Source organism: Macaca thibetana, chromosome 7 (genome assembly GCF_024542745.1).
Source record: "Macaca thibetana thibetana isolate TM-01 chromosome 7, ASM2454274v1, whole genome shotgun sequence".
NCBI lineage: Eukaryota > Metazoa > Chordata > Mammalia > Primates > Cercopithecidae > Macaca > Macaca thibetana.
Genome location: NC_065584.1, coordinates 36,031,743 through 36,056,476, shown reverse-complemented (window position 1 = coordinate 36,056,476; position 24,734 = coordinate 36,031,743). Strand labels below are relative to the sequence as shown.

Below are 24,734 nucleotides of genomic sequence, written 5' to 3'. Positions count from 1 at the left end.
GAAACTGGACTCATCAGAAGGAGCTTTAAATCTATTTTTACATTTGGTTTAAATGATTCTTTTGATATATTTTATGTTTTTATTAACTGTCTTACATAACCATGCTTTGAAAAAGAAGACACAATTTGTGTCCTATATTGTGACATTTTGCCTTTCAAATCTTTGCTGCTTTAATTCCTCATTTTATCAATATCAAAAACTAAAGTGAACAGAAAAACAAATTAAAATTTTATCTATTAAATATAAAAGAAAGCACTGCACAAAAATCTAATAATTTGTTTTTTTATTTAACTTGACAATGATATATGTGTGGGAGCTGAAGTATGCATTTTAATTCCTGAAGAAATTTATTTTAGAAAATGAACTAATTCTTTGTAGCTTATCTAGGCTTTTACATTCTCCATTCTGAGGCCTTTCTGGGACTTTCACTACTTTTTTTTTTTTTTTTTTTTTTTTTTTTGAGACGGGGTCTCTGTTGTCCAGACTGGAGTACAGTGGTGTGATCTCGGCTCACTGCAGCCTCTGCCTTCCAGGCTCAAGCAGTTCTCCCACCTCAGCTGGGATTACTGGGGTACGCCACCACTCCAGCTAATTTTTGATTTTTAGTAGAAATGGGATTTCACCATATTGGCCAAGGTGGTCTCGAACTCCTGACCTCAGGTGATCCACTTGCCTCGGCCTCCCAAAGCGCTGGAATTACAGGTGTGAGCCACCGCGCCCAGCCTTTCACTCCCTACTGATGCCCATGTCAATTGTTAAAATGGCAATGAGAAGACAAAACTAACCTGCTAATATTTTCACACTGATAAGAATTTAGAACACTTGATGCTTTAGAAAATTTGTGTTCTTAATGCCATGCACCTTGATCTTCACTTACAGTACAATTGGATGCATCTCATGATAAAAAAAATGACATAAATACATATTTTATTTTACTATGTTCTAATCACTTTACTGGCATAATCTGATTTAATCCTTACAGCAACCCGGTGCAATAGATAGATTCCAGCTATTGGGCTATTTTACAGTCAAAGGGATTGAGGCGTACAGAAGTTCCCAGAGCTATTTTTCTTACCCTTCATCCCTTAATAGTCCTGAGCACTGGATACAAATTTGCATAATACTGCTCTTCAATTTTGGGATTTCCAAGATCCCATTTACAGATCTCGAATTACTTTGTTTTTAATTTCTTTTTTTAAAATCTGTTTTCTTTATTTATTTATTTTTATTTCTAACTAGGAATTCATTGTAGAATATTGGAATATTTTGATGCTTAAAACTATGCTGTAGGCTGGGTGGTGTCATTCACACCTGTAATCCCAGCACTTTGGGAAGCTGAGGCAGGAGGATTGCTTGAGCCCAGGAGTTCAAGACCAGCCTGGGCAACATAATGAGACCCCTATCTCTAAAAAAGTAAATAAATAATTTTTAAAACTGTACTATGAAGTATTAGGAATTTTAATTTAATCAAGTCAACTTTTAAATAACGTAGAAAATTCAAATACTTTTAAATTTGCCATATCAGAGCCATTTTTCTTCAACAGTCATTTAAAAATACCTATATTTCATCTACTCTGTACAAGGGGAATGAAAGATGATTATGTCAAGCCCTGGTTTAAGGTGTTCCCACATGTAAAGCCCTTAGTACAATGCTGGGCATGTGATAAAACATTCAAGAAATAGGAGCTGCTGATAATAAGACAATAACTTGTTAGTAGCCCTTTACATGCATTATCTCATTCAATCTTTATACATATCCTATGAGAGAGCTTCTGTTGTAGTTGATATATTATGCTTACTTTCACAAGTAAGCAGGACTCTTTCAAATCCAATAAATGCTTTTTAAGTATGACTCTGCAGGTTGTTAAATACTGTAGAGCGCAAAATAGGCTAGTAAGACATAGTCCTTATCCATGAAGGAGACAGGGTCATAAATTACTGTAATGGATGTCAGGGTTAATATAATAAATCTAATAAGAGAATTGCAAACAAAGAGCGATGGAGGTACAAGCCAATGGGGACAAGTCATAATGGTTAGCTGGATCAGAATGAGATGGGCCTTGGAGGGGAAGAAGATTTCCTCAGGCCAGGGAATAAGCAGTTGCATGGTCCATACTCAGAACAATAAGAACGAGGCTCGGAAGGACAGAAGCACACAGTGCGTTCATGAGGGAGCAAGGAATCCCGCTGAGCAGGAGTACGAGGCACATGTAAGGGAGTAATAAAAGTAGATGATTTTTACTGGCAGTGACTAGGCCAGGCGCTGTGTGAAACAGTTTCCATGAATTATTTTAATTAATCCTCCGAACCCTTTGATACTAATATTGTTCCTGTTTTATAGCTAAGAGCACTGAGACACAAAGACCAATCACAATTAGAGTCCGTGCAAGCCGGTCTTGAATCCAGGCACTCAGACTCTAGAGCCTGCATTCTTAACCAGTACATCAGCCACCCTGTCCTCCTTTCCCTCCCAATGAACAGGAGAAGAAACTGGAATTACATTGCTGCAGACCTCAGTGCCCAGTATTCAGTGCAATATGTTAAACCCAAATAAAATTGGAATAGGTCTGGTTTATAAATATTTAAGGAACAGTTGCTAGTTTGCAGTAGAGAAAATTGGTAGTTCTGTTTTCATTAGGAAATGTCAGGTTTCATGTACATGGTAGTGACTTTGCCTAACTGATCTTCACTGTTTTTCTAGATTATTAAAAATGCAGGGAAATGAAAATATTTATTGGGTTCTCAAATTTTAAGAAGTTATCCTTCAGGTTATTGAAGTTAGAGTAAGGGAGAAAGTGATCATATTTAATTGAACTCTGCAATAAATATCTCAAGAGTGGATGTAAGGAAATGAGCAATGTTTATGTGGTAATGAATAGCACTGACCCTTTGATTAAGGACATGAATGAAATTCTCTGCTGACTTCGCCTATTCATTGCCTTGCCGCATTATTTTATTGTGAAGATAAATGAGTTTGACTAGCCATTTTCTCTTTGATTCAGGCTGCTAATTTTGAAAAATGACCCATAGGGGAAATATTTTTTCCAAAACTGATTTTCTCTAAATGAAGCTTTGGCAGAACAATTGCCATTCCTAGAATTTTAATCATCTCTTAGATTATGATATTAGCTAATGCATGTTTAGCGTTCAGATGGCTACCAAATTGATTCCAGACAACTGGTGGATCCGTATGTACATTTTCAGGAAGGAGACATCCACAATGGCCATCTAGTCAGGGGAAGAAATCAGTGGCATCTGTAGCTTTGTCTTGTGTGTTTGCAAGTAGTGATCACACTGTGCTGACCCATCCCTGTCCTTTTGCCTGGCTGAGGCTGGATTGCATGACAGGATGGAGTCCCTTCCAATGAGAAGATTCTGTGATTCATGGGACTGATAGTGTTAGCATTTGGAAGACATGTGGCTATAGTAGGACTGCAGTTTGCAGTGAGAGAACACAGCAAGACTGAGATCACATGTGAGGACTCAGATCACAATTCAGAAAGACACAAGAACCCGTGGCAAACATTTCAGTCTTCTGGATTTCGAACTGTGGATTGCGTTTTAAATTCAGTTTTAAAATGAAAAGTTAAACTAATTTCTTTCCTATAGGATTTATCTGAAGTAGGCAATAGTTTCAAATGGTCCCAAAATCAAAGTAGTATGACTATGTTTACATTCAGGGGTTCCATTTCTGCCAGTTCCTATGACCCTTTTCTCCCCTGCCTCGTAGTTAATCACCTTATTAGTTTCTGTATTTCTGTTTCATTATGCAGATACCACCAAATACGCATATGCAACTTTACTTCACCCCCTTTTTTTAAAAATTAAGTTCTAGGGTGCATGTGTACACCGTGCAGGTTTTCTACATAGGTATACAAGTGCCATGTTGGTTTACTGCACCTATCAACTTGTCTTTACACTAGGCATTTCTCCCAATGCTATCCCTCCCACAGCCCCCCACCCCCTGACAGGCCCCCAGTGTGTGATGTGTCCATGTGTTCTCACTGTTTAGTTCCCACCTATGAGTGAGAACATGCAGTGTTTGGTTTTGTTGTCCTTGTGATAGTTTGCTGAGAATGAAGGTTTCCAGCTTCATCCATGTCCCTGAAAAGGACATGAACTCATCCTTTTTATGGCTGCATAATATTCCATGCATTTCACCCCTTAATCAAAGTGAAACAGGCTGTAGACACTTGCTTTTTTCATTTAGTAATGTATTTTTGAGATTTTTTTTGTCAGTACACAGAAGGTTTCCCAGCATTTTTACTGCTGCATAGTATTTCGTTGTACTGCTGTACCATAGTTTATTTCATCAGTTTCTCTATTGATGGGCATTTATGTGTAGATTTAAGTCCTTTTCTCTTACAAACAGTACTGCAATGAAGACTTTTTTTCTGTGGAATTGAAATTCATCTCAATGTCAAAAAAATCAGGTACATTTATTATCAACTTAATAGCCAGTATGAAACTTTTTATCTTTGTGAGAAATTTTGCACAATACATTATTAGATAAAATTATTGTGTGTATGGAATATTTCCTTTACATTATGCCAAAGGTAAAAATAGGTTAGAATATGTCTGTGTACTTTTATATAAATAATTTTGAAAGCATCTGTCAGATTTTTTTTTTTTTTTTTACAACTTTACTACTTAGTATCCATATGTCATTTTTTTAAAGCAGTTGGATTTTTGTTAGTAATTCCCAATGAGGATATACATTTTCTAACTGGCATTTTTTGCTCTCAACACTGAATTTTTCCAGTTTCTTTGTCATTCTTTTTGGAGGACTGTATAGAGATGTATCTTCAGGAAATAGTTAAGGGAATTATGTATATGAAGAACAAATCAAAGCAAATAATGTGAATTACAAGAAATTTTTGGTTTGTTTTAATGACCAAGGTCTTTACTTTCAGTAATGACAAAGTTGCTTATTGCAGACCAGCCTCCATTGAGAATAACCAGGAAAATGGAACAAAATATTTTTAAACCTATGTTTGGACTTTGTATTCTGGAAAGATGGAATAGATGTATTTCTCTGCATTCTTCCTGCTGGGTATAGCCAGCAACCTTGGTCATGTGTATAAAACAAACATAAAATGAATCTGAAAGGTGGAGAGAAGCAGCGGGCTGGTTAGGGGCCTTGAGATCTCAGGAATGCCACAGCCCAGACCCTGGGTTTTCTCTTTGCTCATATATCCCAGTCTTGGGCTGAAGACGTCAGCAAACTGGAAATGCCTATTAGACACGGCCAGAATGTCCCCCAAACGTCTGTTCTTTTTAGCAAAAGGACCAAGAAAAAAAAAAAGAAAAAGGGGCAAACTCAGACAGAAAACTGTAAAGCAGAAACTTCTCTACTCCAACTGCACACTACAAAAACTAACAACAACAACAACAACAAGAAACCCACAGCGTTCCCTCCTTCTTAATCCTTGCTGAAGCATTATTATAGAAGGCTAAGTGAGGAGCTGGAACTGTCATCACTGTGGAGTGGTAATGAAGCACCCCTCCAGCTCCCCACTGTGTGGCATCAGAAGAGGCCTGGTGGAGAGTCAGGACATTTTTGCACACCCAGCAATAACGGGGTCTTCTTACCAAAGTGTCGGTGAAAGCTACACGGGGAGTAGTAATCGTGCATGCCTGATACCAACCAAGGTGGTATCAGGAGAGACCCAGAAAGGAGCTGGAATTCTTGCTGCTGCCTAGCAATGCAGAGGTGCTGCTTTCCCTTAGGTGTCATGGAGGTAACGACGTTCAACCCCACCTTGCAGCGTCCCTTTCTCTATACCAGAATGGTAATAAAGAAGGCCTGCTAAATAGAGGATTTAAATATGATCCAGAGTCTCATAAATTAATATCCAAAATGTCCAAAATTGAATTTAAAATCACTGCTTATACCAACAACTGGGAAAATCTCAACTTGAGGGAAAAATTCGATCAACACACACCAATACTAAGATGACACAGTTGTTAGAATTATCTGACAATGATTTTCTGACAGCCATCATGAAGATGTTTCAATGAGCAATTACAAGCATGATTTTTATTTATTTTATTTATTTTATTTTATTTTTATTTTATTAAATTATATTATTTGGAGACAGAGTCTCGCTCTGTCGCCAGGCTGCGGTGCGGTGGCTCAATTTCGGCTCACTGCAACCTCCGCCTCCTGGGTTCAAGCGATTTTTCTTCCTCAGCCTCCTGAGTAATGTTTGTATTTTTAGTAGAGATGCCCAGCTAATTTTTGTATTTTTAGTGGAGACGGGGTTTCACCGTGTTGGCCAGGATGGTCTCGATCTCTTGACCTTGTGATCCTCCTGCCTAGGCCTCCCAAACTGCTGGGATTACAGGCGGGAGCCACCACGCCCGGCCACAAACATGATTTTTAAAAATGAGAAAACAGAAACTCTTAGCAAAAAATCGAAGGTATTAAGAAACAAATGGAAATGTTAGAACTGAAAAATAGAACAACCAAAATGTAAAACTCAGTAGATAGGTTTTTAGGATGCTAGTGGACCCTGGATATGGGCCATTAGCAGTCTACCAAAAATTATAAATTCTGAAATGTAAGGTACTTCAGTGGGCTAGATACCCTAGGAGCCCCTGTCCCCAGAGACAAAATGGAAGGGACAGAAGAAAAAATCAGCGAACTTGAAGATAAAACAAATAGAAATCACCAAATCTGAGCAACAAAGAGTAGACTGGGGAAAACAAGTGAACAGAGCTTCACGATTTGTGGGACTACAATAAAATATTTAACAGTTGTGTCTTGGAAGAAGAGGAGAAAGATGGGAAGCCTTGAAAATGTATTCAAAGAAATAATTTAGTAAGAAATTTCCCAAATTTGGTCACAGGCATAAACCCACACATGACAGAAACTGAGCAAATCCCAAACAGTATAAATCCAAAGAAGTCCACAGCAAGACACATCACAGTAAAATTTTTGAACACTAAATACAAAAAAAAAAAAAATCTCGAAAGAAGCAAAAGGTAAATGACATGTTACCAAATTTGACCAAAGGCATAAACCCACTGATGCCAGAAACTTAGCAAATCCCAAAAGGCATAAATCCACAGAAGTCCACAGCAAGACACATAATAGTAAAATTTTTGAACACTAAATACCAAAAAAAAAAAAAATCTTGAAAGAAGCAAAAGATAAATTTCTTGTTACCTATAAGGGAAGAACGGCTGGGCATAGTGGTTCATGCCTGTAATCCCATCACTTTGGGAGGCAGAGGCAGGTGCATCACCTGAAGTCAGGAGTTCAAGACCAGACTGCCCAACATGGCGAAACCCTGTGTCTACTAAAAATATAAAAAATCAGCCGGGCATGGTGGCAGGTGCCTGTAATCCCAGTTGGAGGCTGAGGCAGGAGAATTGCTTGAACCCGGGAGGTGAAGGTTGCAGCGAGCCTAGGTCACACCACTGCACTCCAGCCTGGGTGACAAGAACGAAATTCCGTCTAAAAACAACAACAACAACAAAAACACCTATAAGGGAAGAACCATTTGAATCACAGATTTTTCATCAGAAATCATGGAGGCCAGAAGGAAGTGGCATGATAATTTTCCAAGAGATGGAAGAAAAGAACTGTCAACCCAGAATTCTGTGTTCAGGGAGAATATCCTTCAGGAATGAAATTGAGATATTCTCAGATAAAGGAAAATTAAGAGAACTTGTTACCAGTTGGGCCTACCCTTAAAAAGTAGCTGTCTAAACAGAAAGGAAGTGATAGAAGAAGGGCTCTTGGGAGGGCACGGTGGCTCATACCTGTGATCCCAGCACTTTGGGATGCCGAGACAGGTGTGTCACCTGACGTCAGGAGTTCAAAACGAGCCTGGCTAACATGATGAAACCCCGTCTCTACTAAAAATACAAAAAAATAGCCAGGTGTGGTGGTAGGCACCTATAATCCCAGGTACTCGGGAGGCTGAGGCAAGATAATTGCTTGAACCCAGGAGGTAGATATTGCAATGAGCTAAGATCATGCCATTGCACTCCAGCCTGGGCAACAAAAGTGAAAATCCATCTCAAAAAAAAAAAGGGATCCTGGAACTTCAGAGAGAAGGAAAGAGTAAAAATATGGGGAAATACTTTTCTTAATGAGCTTCCTAAATTATTTTGCCATTTGAAGCAAACGCTATAACAATGTCAAATGTGCTTTTCAAACGTGTACAAAATTTTTTAATGTAAGTGTTTTATACATGAGGAAGAGTAAAGAGACTAAAGAGAGGTAAAGTTTCTACACTTCAATTGGTAAAATGATGCATGTAGATATCAGCTATATAGATAAAGATATATATAGTAATACATAGAGCAATCACTAAAAAAACTTAAGTTCTAAGAGATATATTCAAAAGCACTATAGATAAATCAGAAAGGAATTCTAAAGAGCACTCCAGTAATTCTCAGAAAGAGATAAAGAAAATAAATGAAAAATAAGATAAAATGACAGACTTAAACTCTAAATGCAGAAATTAGTTCATTTAAAACAAAAGATCTAAATATACCAGTTAAAGGACAGAGATTGGCAGAGTGGATATTGAAAAGCATTATCCAGTTATATAAACTATAGAGTTACTTGAAATATAAGTAGTTGAAAGGAAAGAATGGAAAAAGATATACCATGCAAACGTGAATCAAAAGAAAGCTATGGTGGCTTAATAATGTCAGATAAATTAGACTTCAGAGCAAAGAAAATTAACAGAGACAGAGAGGGTCATTACATAATGATGAAGAAGTCAATCCACCAAGAAGACAGCAATCCTAAATATATATGCATCAAACAGAGCTGCAAGTGTGAAGGAAAAAAACTGATGAAACTAAAAGGAGAAATAGGTAAGTACACAATTACAGTTGGTGATTTTAACATCTCTCCTTCCACAATGGAAAGGAAAACTAGACAGAAAATCAGCAAAGACATAGAACTTCAACATCAACCGATAGGATCTAATTGACATAAAGCAGTTTACTCACAACAGCAGAATACATGTTCTTTTCAGTTGCACAAGGAATGTATGCCAAGATAGACATCCTGTCCCATGAAGGTAAACATCCTCAAATTTAAAAGAAGTGAAATAACAAAGTATGTTTTCTAATCAAAATGGAATCAAACTAGAAATAACAGAAATATAATGGAAAAATCTCTAAGCACTTGGGAACTAAAAAACAGATTTCTAAGTAACCAGTGGGTCAAAGAAAACACTTAAAGGGAAATGAAAAAATGTATGTAAACTGAATGGGAAGGAAAAGACAACATATGAAATTTTGTGGAATACAATTAAAGCAGGCTGAGGTGGAAATTTACAGTACTAAACGCTGCATTAGAAAAGGCAAAACATCTCAAACCAGTAATCTAAGCTCATAACCTTATGTAATTAGAAAGAGAAGAGCAAAATAAACCCAAAGCAACTAGAAAGAAGGAAATGGTATAGATCAGAAGTCAATGAAATTGAAAATAGAAAAACATTAGAGGAAATTAATGAAACAAAATGCTAGATCTGGCCGAGTGTGGTGGCTCACTTTGGGAGGCCAAGGTGAGCAGATGACTTGCGATCAGGTGCCAGCCCGGCCAACATGGTGAAACCCAACTCTACGAAAAATACAAAAATTAGCCGGGCATGGTGGTGCACACCTGTAGTCCCAGCTACTCAAGAGGCTGAGGCAGGAGAATTACTTGAACCCGGGAGGCAGAGGTTGCAGTGAGCTGAGATGGCGCCACTGCACTCCAGCCTGAGTGACAGAATGAGACTCCATCTAAACAAACCAAAACAAAACAAAAAAAAGCTACATCTTTGGGGTTTTTACATTTGTTTGTTTGTTTTTTCATAAAACCCAGATCCTGTGCGTGTGCACACGCGCACACACACGTGCACGCGTGCTAAATCTTTGAAATGATAAAATTGAAAATCCTCAGGCCGGGCGCGGTGACTCACACCTGTAATACTAGCACTTTGGGAGTCTGAGACGGGCAGATCGTGAGGTCAGGAGATCGAGACAATCTGGACTTAACACGGTGAAATTCCGTCTCTACTAAAAATACAAAAAAATAAAAAATAAAAAATTAGCCAGGCATAGTGGCGGGCGCCTGTAGTCCCAGCTTCTCAGGAGGCTGAGGCAGGAGAATGGTGTGAACCCAGGAGGCGGAGCTGGCAGTGAGCCAAGATCGCGCCACTGCACTCCAGTCTGGGCGACTGAGCAAGACTCCGTCTCAAAAAAAAAAAAAAAAAGAGAGAAGAAAAGAAAAGAAAATCCTCTAATAAGACTTACAAAGAAAAACAGACAATACAAATCTTGTCAACACAGTAGTTCCTCAGTATTCATGGTTTCTCTTTCTGCAGTCAACTGTGGTCTAAAAATAAGAGAGTACAATACAATAAGATATTTTGAGAGAGGGGCAGTACATTGTACATTCACTTAACTTTTATTACTTTATATTGTCATAATCATTCTATTTTATAACTAGTTGTTAATTTCTTACTATGTCTGATTTATAAATTAAACTTTATCGAGTTGGGCTCAGTGGCTCACACCTATAATCTCAGCAACTCAGGAGGCTGAGGTGGGAGGATCGTTTGAGGCCAGAAGGTCGAGATTAGCCTGAGCAACATAGTGAGACACTGTCTCTACAAAACATTAAAAAAAAAAAATTATCCAGGCTTGGTGGCTCATGTCTGTAGTTTCATCTACTCAAGAGGCTGAAACAGGAGGATCCATTGAGTCCAGAAGTTAGAGGCTTCAGTGAGCCATGGTCAAGTCACTGTATGCCAGCCTCGTTGCCAGTGAGACTTTAAAAAAAAAAAAAGAACTTTTTCAGATTTTTAGGTAGAGGGAAAAACATAGTATATAGTTATATAGGGTTCAGTACTAACCATGGTTTCAGGCATCCACTGAAGGTCTTGGAACATATCCCTCATGAATACGGGGGTACTACTCTATCAGGAATGAAATGAGATATTGCTACCAGCCCCCCCAATAGCAACAATGTATTAAAGAAATACTGTATACAACTGAATACATATAATTTTGACAAGATGAAATGGGAGAACTCCTCAGAAAACAGTCACAACTCAGCTAACTGAAACAATATTTGAATAGCCTTATGATTATTGAAAAAATTGAATTCATAATTTTAAGACTCCAAAAATGAAATCCACTGGGCCAGATGGTTTTCCTGGAGAATTCTACCTAACATTTAAAGAAGAATTATCACCAGTTCTGCACAATTGCTTCCAGAAAATACAAGATAAGGAACATTTAAATTTCACGTTATGAAGCCCTAATACCAAAGCCAGACAAAGGCAGGAAAAAAGAAAACAACTCACCACATCCCTCATGAATGTACATGTAAAATTCCTTGAAAAAGAATTAGCAAATATAATAAAGTAGAAAAAAAATCTGTAGACCATGACCTAGTTGGATTTATTCCAGAGATGCAAGGCTGATTCGGTATTGACAAATCAATTAATATAGCCCATCGTACTAACAGACTAAAGAAGAAAAATCCCGTAATAATATCAATTGATGCAGAAAAAGCATTTGATAAAATTTGAGCTTATTTATGATAAGAACTAGGAATACAGAGAACTGTCTCAGCTTGATGAAGAACATTTACAAAACTTCTATAGCTTGCATTATTCTTAATGGTGAGAGACTGGAGAAAGGGAAGAATATGTGCTGTTACTATTGCTATTCAACATAGTACAAGAAGTTCTAGTCAGTGCAGTAAGGCAAGAAAAAGAAAAGGCATGTAGATACAGCAGTGGAAAAATAGAACTCCCTATTTCAGATGACATGTTGGTCTGTGTGCAAAACCCTAAGGAATGTATAGATAAACAACCTGGAACTACAAAATGTGTTTAGCAAGGTTGTATGATTCAACATCAACTTACAAAAATCAGTTAGATTTCTTTCAGTGAATATGTGAACACTGAAATTAAAATATACCATTTACAATCCCTAAACAGACAAAACTTGGAGCCAAACATGATAGCCTGTGCCTGTAATCCCAGATACTCAGGAAGCAGAAAGATCACTTGAACCTAGTAGTTCAAGACAAGTCCAGGCAACACAGTGAGATGTCATCTAAAAACATAAAAGCTTGGGCATGCATCCTAACAAAACATGAATAGGACTTGTATTTTGATAACTACAAAACCCTGATGAAAGAATCAAAACCCTAATGCTGGGCATGATGGCTCACTTCTGTAATCCTCGTGTTTTGAGAGGCCAAGGAAGGAGGATTGCTTGAACCCAGTAGTTCAAGACCAGCCTGGGCAACATAGTGAGATCCTGTTTCTACAAAAAAATTTTAAAAACTTAACCAGGCATGGTGGTGTGCATTTGTAGCTCCAGCTACTCAGGAGGCTGAGACAGGAGGATCGCTTGAGCCCAGGATTTCAAGGCTGCCATGAGCTGTGATCATCCTACTACACTCTAGCCTGGGTGACAGATTAAGTCCTGTCTCTAAAGAAACGAAAGACCTAAATAAAAGGAGAGGCATACTGTATTTACAAATTGAGAGAGTCAACATACATTAATCATGTCAGTTTTCTCCAAATTGATACGAAGTTTAACTTCTTAATTTTTATCAAAATTCCAGCAAGTTTTTTTTGTAGTTATAGACAAGATTATTCTAAAGTTTACATGAAAAAACAAAGGAACTAGAATACCTAAAACAATCGGAGAAAGAGGAATTAATGTGGGAGAAATTATTCTATCTGAATTTGAGACATGTTATATAGCTCCAGTAGTCAAGACTGTGTGGCACTGCTGGAAGGATAGACACATGGATCGGTGGAACAGAATAGAGAAACCAGAAATAGCCCCACACAAATATATCTAGCTCATTTTTGGCATAGGTGTAAAAGCAATTCAGTGGAGAGAGGATAGGCTTTTGCAACAGTGCTGGGACAACTGGACATTCATAAACAAAATAATGAACCTTGACTTTTTTTTGTTTTTTTGTGTGTGTTTTTTTCTTTTTGAGACTGAGTCTTGCTCTATTGCCCAAGCTGGAGTGCAGTGGCATGATCTTGGCTCACTGCAGCCTCCGCCTCCCAGATTCAAGCAATTCTCTAGCCTCAGTCTCCCGAGTAGCTGGAATTACGGGTGCATACCACCACACCCGGCTAATTTTTGTATTTTTAGTAGAGACGGGGTTTCACCATGTTGGTCAAGCTGGTCTCAAACTCCTGATCTCAAGTGATCTGCCTGCCTCGGCCTCCCAAAGTGCTGGGATTACAGGTGTGAGCCACCACGCCCGGCCTCTACTTTTTCTTTAGGCTTTACAGCCCAGCAAACGTTCAACAGTCTTGTTGTTCTTTAAAGGTATTTTTCCATCTGGCTATTTTTAAAGATTTTTCTCTTTTTCTTTTATTTTCAGCAATTTTTACTATGAGCCTACATTTGATTTTTTTCTTTTTATATTATCTTGCTTAGGGTGGACAGAGCTCCTTGTTTCTATCTTAATGCATGTCTTTCATCCGTTCTGGAAATCCCTACCAGCATTTTCTCAAATACTGCTTTTATTCCCAAATAATGCACAAATATCTCTTCTTCTGGAAATCCAATCATATATATATTTTGCTGTTACCCACATGCCTTTCAGACATTTTTCTGTATTTTTCTATGTTTTCTTGTCTCCATTCTTTAGTTAAAATTTTTCTGGTAATCAGTCTTCATCAATTCTCTCTCTTCTACTGTGTCCAATATGTTCTTAAATGCAGCTGCTTCTAAATGAGTCTAACTTTAGGGGATTTTTAGTTTTAGAGTTTCAATATAGGCTGGGTGTAGTGGCTCATGCCTGTAATCCCAGCACTTTGGAAGGCCAAGGCAGGTGGATCACTTGAGGTCAGGAGTTCAAGACCAGCCTGGCCAACACAGTGAAACCCTGTTTCTACTAAAAATACAAAAATTAGCCGGGCATTGGGGGCACATGCTTGTAATTCCAGCTACTTGGGAGGCTGAGGCACAAGAATCACTTAAACTCAGGAGGTGGAGGTTGCAGTGAGCCAAGATCACACCACTGCACTCCAGCCTGGGCAATAGGGTAAGTCTCTGTCCCAAAGGAAAAAGAACAAAAAAACAAAAACGAATTTCAATACAATTGTTTTACAGTTCTGAGTTCTCCAGTAAGCCTTGATTTCAATTTGTAACCTCCAAAGCCCTATATAAAAGTTCTGATTTGATCTGATGACTGAAAGCTCTGATCTGTCTCCTAACTTTTTATCTGCTGCTTTATGCTAGATGTAAAAGCCCCAAGATTCTTAACCTATCAGCAAATGTCTAAGGGAAAAAGCACTGTAAGATATTGTTAATCTTGATAGACAACAATTTCTCAATTTTTTTTTTCTTTCTAGATCAAGCACTTAGTGCCACATCTAAGAATTCTTAACCAAGCTCAAGGTCCCAAAGATTTTCTCCTATGTTTTTCTCAAAAAAATTTAATACTTGTAGATTTCAACCTATGATCTTTTTGAATTAATTTTTGATGCTTAAGGGCCTGGTGGCTCACACCTGTAACACCTGTAAAAACACAAAAAAATTAGCTGGGCATGGTGGCGGGTGCCCGTAGTACCAGCTACTTGGGAGGCTGAGGCAGGAGAATGGCGTGTACCCGGAGGCGGAGCTTACAGTATGCCGAGATTGATCCGCTGCACTCCATCCAGCCTGGGTGACAGAGCGAGACTCCATCTAAAAATAAATAAATAAATAAAGTAGAAGCCAGAAGACATTTCTAAAGTGCCAAAAGAGTAACCCTCACAATGAATTTTACACCAAAAAAATTCTTTAAAATGTAGGCAAAACTAATTTATAGTAAAAAAAAAAAAAAAAGAAAAGAAAAGAAAAAAGAAAATTAGGACAGTGGTTGCCTGAAGCGGTTAGATGATGCAGGAATGGACTGCAAAGAGGAACCAGGAGCTATTGGGGTAATGGAAATGTTCTGTATTTTGATTGTGTTGGGGGTTTGTCAGAAGTTATTAAATTATACACCTTGCATTTACCCTTCAGAAATCATACATCAATAAAGTTGATTTAAAAACTGAAGGCAAATTTCTGCATCTTGCTAAGATTAAGTAAGAGGGACTGCATTTAACCTTCCACCTGAAACAACTTAAAAACTAGACAAAACAGTGAAACAATGGTTTTTATAATGTTGAACATCGGGCATTGAAGGACACTGATTGCTTGGGAGATGGGAAACAAATGAGGTGAGCCCTAAGATTGCACCAGCTTTCTGCCTGAAGAGAGTTTCCAGGCTACAGTACAGGCAGAGGGTACCCAGCTGAAGGCCAGAGACCTCCCTGATTGAGATTGAGATGTGAGTCCAGGGAGGCTAGAATTCGCAGAGCACAGACTATCAGGGAGGAGAGAGCCATAAACAGTCTACTTCTAGTGCAAATAGTTTCAACTCCTACAAACCAGACTGGAAAACTTCATAATTGACATGGCATTGAGTAGAACCTCAGAAAGATTTTGCCTCAGTAGTGGGGCAGAATTATCCTTAGACTAAACACTGCTCTCGTACAACCAAGAGTTTAAAAGCAAGAACTAAAAGGCTCAAACTTTTGCCAAGTAATTTAACTATGAATCCAGAGCAAAGTCAAGCATACTTTATAGGAATACAGCAATATCCAGCACCCAACAAGGTAGTATTCATAACGTCTGACAAACATTCATTTAACTAAAAACTACAAGGCAGGAGCATATGACCTGTAGTAGGGGAGGGGATAAAATAAACAATTACAACCACAAAAATGACTTTGATGTCTTTCTAATGTTCAGGTACCAGGAGGAAAGATTGAACATATTAAGTACAAATCTGGAAAAAGAAAAGTTTTATATTTATAGATATGAAAGCTACAATATCTGAGTTGAAAAATACACTGGATAGAATTAACAGCAGATTAGACATTGTGGAAGAAAGAATTAGTGAACTTGATGACATAGCAATAGAAACAATTGCAAAAAAAAAACCAACATCAATGTGCTGTGAGACAACTTCACCTGACCTAATATTCATATAATTGGAGATCCCAGAGGAGTTAGGAACCTAAGTAGTTGAGGAAATAATAGTTCCAGATTTTCCACATATGATGCAAGCAGACCCAAGAAACTCAATGAGCCCTAAGAATAAGAAACATGCAGAAAATGGCACCAACACACATCATAATCAAATTGTTTCAAACCAGTGATAAAGAGAAAATCTTAACAGCAGCCAAAGGGAAAAAAATGTTGATTTTCAGAAGAAAGGTTATCAAAATAGGAAAAGTTAGATGATATTTTTAGTCATTAGAGAAAGCCAAAAGAAAGCATAGCAATACAGTTCTCACATGTTTACGTCTCAGAGTCCCTTCACCCTTTTAAAAGTTAAAGATCCCAAAGAGCATTTGTTCATGAGACTTTTTTATGTGTTTACCACATTACAATCAAAACAAATTAAAAAGTGTTATTTTTACATGTTAATTACATGTTTGTTTAAGTAACATGTTTGTGAAAAAAGTTTTCTAAAATGAAAAACTAGTGCAAAGAAAGTATTGTTTTTGCAGATCTCTTTAATGTCTGGCTTAATAGAAGGCAGTTGGACTCACATATGTGCATCTGCTGTCAGTCTGTTGCAATATGTTGTTTTGGTTGGAGTAGATGAAGAAAATCTGGCCTCACAGAGTTTATGTACTTGGAAAAATAAGGACTTCCATATGGCCCTTTTAGATAATTGTGGATATTTTACTTTGATATAACACCAAAACTCAACAAATGGTAGTTTTGTGTGTGTGTGTGTGTGTGTGGTTTTTTTGTTTGTTTTTTTGTTTTTTGTTTTTTTATTTTTCTTCTTTTTTTGAAATGGAGTCTGGCTCTGTCACCCAGGCTGGAGTGCAGTGGCGCGATCTCGGCTCACTGCAACCTCTACCTCCTGGGTTCAAGTGATTCTCATGCCTCGGCCTCCTGAGTAGCTGGGATTACAGACACTCGCCACCACACTCAGCTAATTTTTGTATTTTTAGTAGAGATGGGGTTTCACCATGTTGGTCAGGCTGGTCTCAAACTCCTGACCTTGTGATCTGTCCACCTCGGTCTCCCAAAGTGCTGGGATTACAGGCGTGAGCTACCGTGCCCGGCCAACAAATGGTAGTTTCTTAAAGGTTAATAGCAATGTGCAATCTAAAATCATGAGTGTATTCTGTTAAATTAAAAATTCATTGACTTTCATGCACTTTGAATTAATCTTTCTTTTCTTTCTTTTTTTTTTTTTTTTTTTTTTTTTTGAGACAGGGTTGCACTCTATTGCCCAGGCTGGAGTGCAGTGGCACAATCATGCAATCCTGGCTCACTATAGCCTTGACCTCTTGGACTTAAGCCATCCTCCCACCTTAGCTTCCAAGTCCTGGGACTACAAGCACATGCCACCATACCCACCTAATTTTTTCTTAATTTTACAAAGAGACAGGGTCTCACTGTGTTGCCCTGGCTGGTCTTGAAGTCCTGGCCTCAAGTGATCCTCCCACCTTGGCCTCCCAAAATGCTAGGATTATGGGTGTGAACCACCATGCCTGGCCTTGAATGAATCTTTTACTCATGCATGATTTTGTAATTTCATGCAGCAGTTATTTGGAAAAATTGGTTCTCTTATGCAGATTTTGTTAGTGTTTGCATAGTTTACAATAATGAAAATATTCCATTGATCTTATTAGAAAAAGAGTTAAGTGTTGGGAAGCTCTCAAGCTCATGGTGATAGGAATAAGTTTCCAAAAATTTAAATTTTGCTTTAGAGCTTAAATTCTATTATGGTCAGGAAATATTGTCAGTTGTTTTTCCTGAAGTAACAGGCTCCCGTTTATAGTTTCAGGACAATATCTCCCAAATACACAAGCCTGCATAACTATAGTTTGTCTCTTGTTTGTTCTTTCATATGAAAATAGTGATTTTAGTTAGGCTTTTATTGCTGCTATAACAAATTACTCCTAATTCAGTGCCTTAAAACAACATAGATTTGTTATTTTACAGTTCTGTAAGTTAGAAATTCAATATTGGTGTCACTGGGCTAAAATCACGGTGTTGACAGGGCTGTGTCCTTTCCAGGGGCTCTAAGGGTAATCTGTTTGACCTTTTCAACTTCTGTGGCTGCTCATGCGCCTTGGCTCATGATCCTTCCTCCATCTCCAAAGCCAGCAGTGTTGCATCCCTCTGACCCCGCCTCCATTGTCTTTTCTCTTTTGTCTCCGTTGTCTTTTTCTGATGATCATCTTGTCTTCCTCTTCTACTTTTAAGGATCTTTCAGTCATTGGACCCATCTGGATAATAAAGGCTACTCTCCCCATCTGTTAATTAGCAATCTTTAGTCCATCTGTAATCTGAACTCCCTTTTACCATTAACATTACATATTCACAGGATCTAGGGATTAGGAAGTAGGTGGGTTTGAGGAGAAATTACTCTGCCTACCAGTCTTCTATGAAAAAGACACAAAGTTCATCTTGCAACTCAGTTGAATGAATGCTTTTCCTTGAGAAATTTATCATAAAGCACTTCAGTAGGCAACAGATGCTTTATACGTACACTCCATTTCATCATATGGAATATTAAAAAGCATATGCTCAAGTTTCTAGATTTAATACAAGTTAATATTTTACTGCTTCATCAAGGACATTCTTAACTGCGTTTTTATTTGGGGAAGGGGTAAGTGTATAGCAGAGAAAAAGAATACAAGGAGTGCTAGTATAGTTTGGAGCCGCTGCTTGATTCATGCTAGAGTGCCAGCAGTTTGACTCACCATGAGTGCATATGTCCATGGAAAATACCAGATTGACTTAATAGTGTTTTGAAGATAGTTTTGATGTCATGATCCATCACTCCCCACAAGAAGGTTCTCAAGATGCTCAAGAGTTCGCTGTCCACACTTCAAGAACTGTTGCACAATGAAATACCTCATAGTGACTATTTTAAATTTCTAAATTTAGTTAGGCAATAGTAGAGGTTTCATAAGAATGTAAGAATTGGGTTGTTCTCATGGTTTGTGCTATCCCAGTGGCCACCTTCTGGCCATGATACCAGGGAAGATGGGGTAAAATGCAAAACTTCTGAAGAAGACTCTAAGATCTTGGTTATTCACATCTCTTTCTTCTGGTACAGGACTGTGACTTTATCGTCCATCTTTCCAGGAAGTTATGGCTGTTTAAGTCAGATTGCAGTGTCTGTTTTTAACTCTGTGTTAAAATACCTACCTTATGAGAGGAAGAGCAAATGTATGTACTGTTGGTTCCCAGCTGTGGAAGCTCACATCACTTTTAGTAGGTGTTGAAAGACCCCTTTACTTTGTTGAGATTCAAGACCTTCATCTCAAATATAACCTTTATCCTGTTAGACTGACCACCATCACTTTTGTGTGTACAAACATTTATTGAGTGCCCAACACTTCCCTCAGTGCTCCATATGAACAGCTGATCTGCAGACATGAATTATAGCACCATTGCTAAATGACCCAGAGGTTATCCAAAGCAAAATGCTCAACTGTGGATAACCTAGCCTGTTCCCAGGAGGGCTTCTGGCGTCATCGTAACTTTATTTTGATCATTACCTTAAAGTATTGTATATGTAGATCCATAAGCCCAGGTAGGTATGTTTGTGTGTTTCTCAGACAATAAATGCTGTTTTATATAACCTCAAAACAATCCAAAATCCCCACATCATGGCTTTACAACTCCATGTACATTTGCTCCTTCTCTTAGAAAATTCCTGATTACATTTACTTCTCCTTGTCAACATCTCATTCTGTCTGGGAGCATGGCTGCTAAGGACTGTAGGAGCTGAGTTCAGCTCCCTACCTTTGATCTACCTTTGATCTAATTGGAGTAGAAATCAAGATACAGTCATATTGTCAACTTTGAGGATACAGCAAGTGACATTTGGCATGGTTTCAAACCAGAGGAAATTTGACATTCTTAGGAATTTCCTAATCCTCTTAAAGGATCATTCCTTTCACAACTGGCAAAACCAGTTTGTTCTGTCAGCAGGTGGAGCTCACTAGGGTATATAATTCAATCAAAGGAGGCACATTGTCCTGTCCTTGAATTCTACTTGTCCACTACTTTGGGGGAAGTTTTCTTATCTTCTTTCTGCAGGAAACTTTTTTTTTTTTTTTTTTAAATAAAAGAATCCTTTTGAGTGTGGCACAATAAAATCTTAGGCCTCTATCTAAGAAGTTTTAAGTAGGCACCCACAAATTCAGTGTCACTGTAATGCTTTCCATTAGTCAGAGTGACTTTTATTTTACACTGTTGGAAGCAAAGGCTGTTCTGGGAGGCATTGCCAGACAACATGTAACTTAAAGCCCCTTCCTGTCTACAGATTGCTTGATCTTTTTGTTCTCCCTGGAGGCAGAGAGTCAGGTAATGTTCTGCCCTGGAATCTGGCTGTATTAAGGACTTCTTTTGTAATAGACATCGAGACTATCTCTCCCTTTTTATTTGTTGAGACCTAATAGGGTACTTAGCTCAATTCTAAAGCCAAGATGAAACCTTTACCTGTGGGAGCGTTTCCCTCTAAGCATTAGCCACATTCAGCCATTAGAAGCAGGCCAGCTGAGAAAGGGGTTAAATGTCAGTAGTGTGCAGAAGTTTTACCCTGATTTTTTTTTTTCTTATGTGTGCTATACAAAAGTGAACTAAGTCTCAAATGTGTTCCTGTTCATAATCAAGGTAACGGTAGGTCAGATTGTATGCTATTTTAAAAATATTCCAGGCCAGGCACAGTGGCTCATGCCTTTAATCCCAGCACTTTGGGAGGCCGAGGCAGGTGGATCACCTGAGGTCAGGAGTTCGAGACCAGCCTGACCAACATGGTGAAACCCCGTCTCTACTAAAAATACAAAAATTAGCCAGGGCTGGTGGTGCATGCCTGTAATCCCAGCTACTTGGGAGGCTGAGGAGGGAGAATCTCTTGAACTTGAGGCAGAGGTTGCAGTGAGCCAAGATCGCACCGTTGCAGTCCCGCCTGTTCAACAAGAGCGAAGCGAAACTCCATCTCAGAAAAAAAAAAAAAAAATATATATATATATATATATATATAATCTAGTATTCGTATATCCAGTTATTTACAAGTTTCAGACCTGGAACCTTACCTTCCTCCCACCAGTGCAGGTAAAATAGAGTCAGGTTGATAGGATTATGGAACTCCAGGAATTCTCCTGTCTATGCACAATGCAAAGGCTGTTGAGCTTTCTTCTCAGCTAAGCAGGGTGCAGGGGAGGGAGACAAAGCAAGCAAATGTTTTGTTTGTTTGTTCATTTGGTTTTTCCCCTATGACATTTTTTGTTATCACGATGTGAACCATTTGGTTTGGAAAGCTGAAAATGGTAGTTCAGTTTCATAGTCCCTTAATATAAAGTGGCAGGGCTGGCTGTGTTTTAGAATTCAGGAATTTTCAGATTTTAGAGGAATAATAAAATGTATGACCCATATAGTCATATTCCCAATGAGATCTGGGGCAGTACCCCACAATCAGTTATGCAGGGGAAATACGAATATTCACACAAAGATGAATAAATTAAAAGTACTAGTGTCAGTGTCAGCCCCATATCAAGTTTTGCTGCCAAATGTGTTTGCCTAAATTTGGTTTCTACCTTTAAACTTCAGAGTTGCAAATAAGAAGTTGTAGACATATGTTGCAGTGGTAGAAATAGAGCAAGACAAACCTGGTTGAGTCCTGGTGATAGTGGAGCTGAGTCACAGAACTGACAGTTTATGATCTTGTGTCTTCTCCCTACTGTACTACTTCCTCTCTCTTCCATTCTCTGATCTCTTTGCTCATCTGTCAAACAGGGGTAACATTGCCTTGTGGGCTATTGTGAGAGTAAGAATTTAATGTATGTTAAACGCTGCACATAGTGCTTGGCATATGGTAGATATTCAATAAATGTTAGCTATTAAAATTTCACCTCTTCTCTTCCCCCTTTTATTAGATAAAACCTTACTGATGTGGTGGTTGTAATGACACTCTGGAAATAGGATAAAGTGATAAGAATTGTCCCAATGTCATTGGAGAATTCAAAGTCCAATTTTTTTTTTGGAGACAGTTTTGCTCTGTTGTCCAGGCTGGAGTATGTGGCACAGTCATGACTCACTGCAGCATCGATCTCCCAGGCTCAAATGATCCTCCCATCTCAGCCTCCCGAGTAGCTGGGGCTACAAGTGTGCACCACCACACCTGGCTATTTTTTGTATATTTTGTAGAGATAGGATTTTGTCATGTTGCCCAGGCTTGTCTTGAACTCCTAGGTTCAAGTGATCTGCCCCCATCAGCCTCCCAAAGTGCTGGGATTACAGGCATTAGCCACTGTGCCCAGCCCAAAGTATACATTTTTATGTTGAAAACTCATTGCTTGTTAAATGATCAGTAACAGCTTAAAATTTGTTTGCAAAATGACAGAACTTTTCAATGATGAATAAATGTTTTGATTAATGTTATATGTAAATCTCTTAATCCTTCATTTTAACTGCATTTGAGGAAGAAATATTTGCCGTGAGCTGATTTGCCATTATGAGGCCTCTTTTAAAGTTTCTCTGCAGACACTCATCCTTTAGAAAACTATTTGAAAGAGAAGTTGCTCTAAGTGCAGTATTGATGATAGTAGTGCTGTAACAAAGACATAAGCAAGGTTTATAATTTAATATATTGGGAAAAGGGTATTGGGAGATAAGTCTTTTCTAATTTTACAAAAAAATACTGCAAAAATATTAGTGGACCTTTTAGTGCAAAACAGTTTATTTTAAAATATGTTTTATAAAGTAGACCTCTGCTTTTAAATTTGTAAAGGCCTCGCTTTTAAAAGGGGGGACACCATAAAAAAAGAATTGCCTTTAGTTATCAGGATTTTTTAAAATAACCTCATTTTGTACTTTGTAATTGATTAACAGAAGTTTCCTATAGTACCAACAGATCTGTTCTAATGATGCATGATCTTTAAATACAGGAAATTTTCATTTATTTCTCTGGCCTTTTCTCAATTCATGGAGTTTATAGATACTTGCTCCACTTTATTTTTGGATCAAAGATGGAAAACACAGAAGGATTTCAAGAGAAGAAAGATGTTAACTATTTTCTGGGCATGTGCCCTATAGGACCTTTTAGCATTTGAGTGGGACAGAGTGGATCTGCCTATATTTATATGCATTGTATTACCTGCCTTCACAGCTGAACTACCAGCAGAAAGTAGGCATCATGTACTGCAAAGCTGGACAGAGCACTGAAGAAGAGATGTACAACAACGAGTCAGCTGGCCCAGCCTTTGAAGAATTCCTCCAACTATTGGGAGAGCGAGTTCGGCTCAAAGGATTTGAGAAGTATCGAGCACAGCTTGATACCAAAAGTAAGAAATACTTACACCCTCCTCCTAGGCTTATTTTCCTCCTGTTGTGCTGTTGTGCATCTGCTAAATTATCCGTAAAACAACATTGCCATTTATTGCAGAAAACTGCTGGTGATGGGTGAGAGAAAGCCAGAGAGGGAGGATGTAGCACCAGAACAGTTGAAGATCATAACCAAAGTAGCTAGAATTAGACTCTAAAAAATATAGTGTTGTCAGAGGTGTGTGGATGAAGTGGGGCAGTGACACAGATCATGCAGAATTCCTCCTGGATATCATTGTGTAAATTTCATTACATTTAGCCAAATGTTAGGGTGATTAAAAACTCCGGAAACTTACAACCATCTGAGTGTAAGACTGGAATTTTTGACTTTCATTAATTCATTTCATAGTCTTCATGTTTATATATGTAGTCAACCTTTGTTTTTGTTTCTTTGTATTGTTTTTATATCTAGGATTTTTGTTTGTTTCTATTATTATTATTCACAGTCTACTTAATGTCTGAGAAAATGGCTTTTTAGCTTTGGTATTAGTTTAGCTCATAAAATGTGTTGATTAAAAGCATGATAATGAAACATTCTGTTTAACTATGGTGCATGAACCTGAAAGGTTGTCCATGCCCAGTCCCCATGTTGTCAGTAAAATAGTTAACATTCTCAAATGCCTGTTTTGGTTAGCTGGGACTAACCAAAGAGTGTTTTGACTTTTGCTATGTGTCTGTGTGAAAGCAGTTTTAAATTTTATCTTTAAATTCATCCATAGACACCTGTGACCTGTTTTTCTTTGAGAGGGTCTTTGGATTAGCACATCTGTATTGCAGTCTATAGTAATCTCTCTGATTTTCTGTACAGGAAATTAAATAAGGAGTTGAGTCATGAAAACAGAAAAGCATTCATAAACTCCACTGCAGGGAAGAATTTCCTGTTGCCATGGTTTTGCTGTTGCCAACTTGGAAACGACATGCAAGAGAGACTATTAAAACCCATAAATAGCCTAGCTGCTTAAATATTATTTTAACATTCTATACTCTGCTTGCAACTGCATAAAGATGTTAAATTTCAATATGCCCTTAAACTCTTTTTATCCAGGTATTCTGATATTCACCCTGTACAGCTCATTCATGTTGCCCCCATTTGTTGTGCTGTGTAAATTATCACTACCACAAAGAATTATTGAAAGGATCTGGGAAGAGAATGTGTAATAAGCTCAGTGATACTATAAATGAATGGTCAGATTGGGAGTTGATAAGATTGTGTGTTATCTGTGATGAAGGGTGATGTGAGAAATGTATAGCTAGGGTATCGTTAAGCAACATGACTGTAAGTCAGGCAGTGGAAGTAGTAAGGCAGTGGAATACACAAAATAAGCACCTTG

General features: G+C 38.1%; 1 protein-coding gene across 16 annotated transcripts in view; it reads left to right on the top strand.

Moving 5' to 3' along the window:
* Positions 1-24,734, top strand: part of SIPA1L1 (signal induced proliferation associated 1 like 1) — a 408,737-nt gene that overhangs the window by 299,832 nt on the left and 84,171 nt on the right. For all 16 annotated transcript variants that reach the window (XM_050797315.1, XM_050797320.1, XM_050797322.1 and 13 more), the window contains one exon: positions 23,189-23,363. In XM_050797315.1, the coding sequence (XP_050653272.1) occupies positions 23,189-23,363 (175 nt within the window). The remainder of the gene's footprint in view (positions 1-23,188; positions 23,364-24,734) is intronic.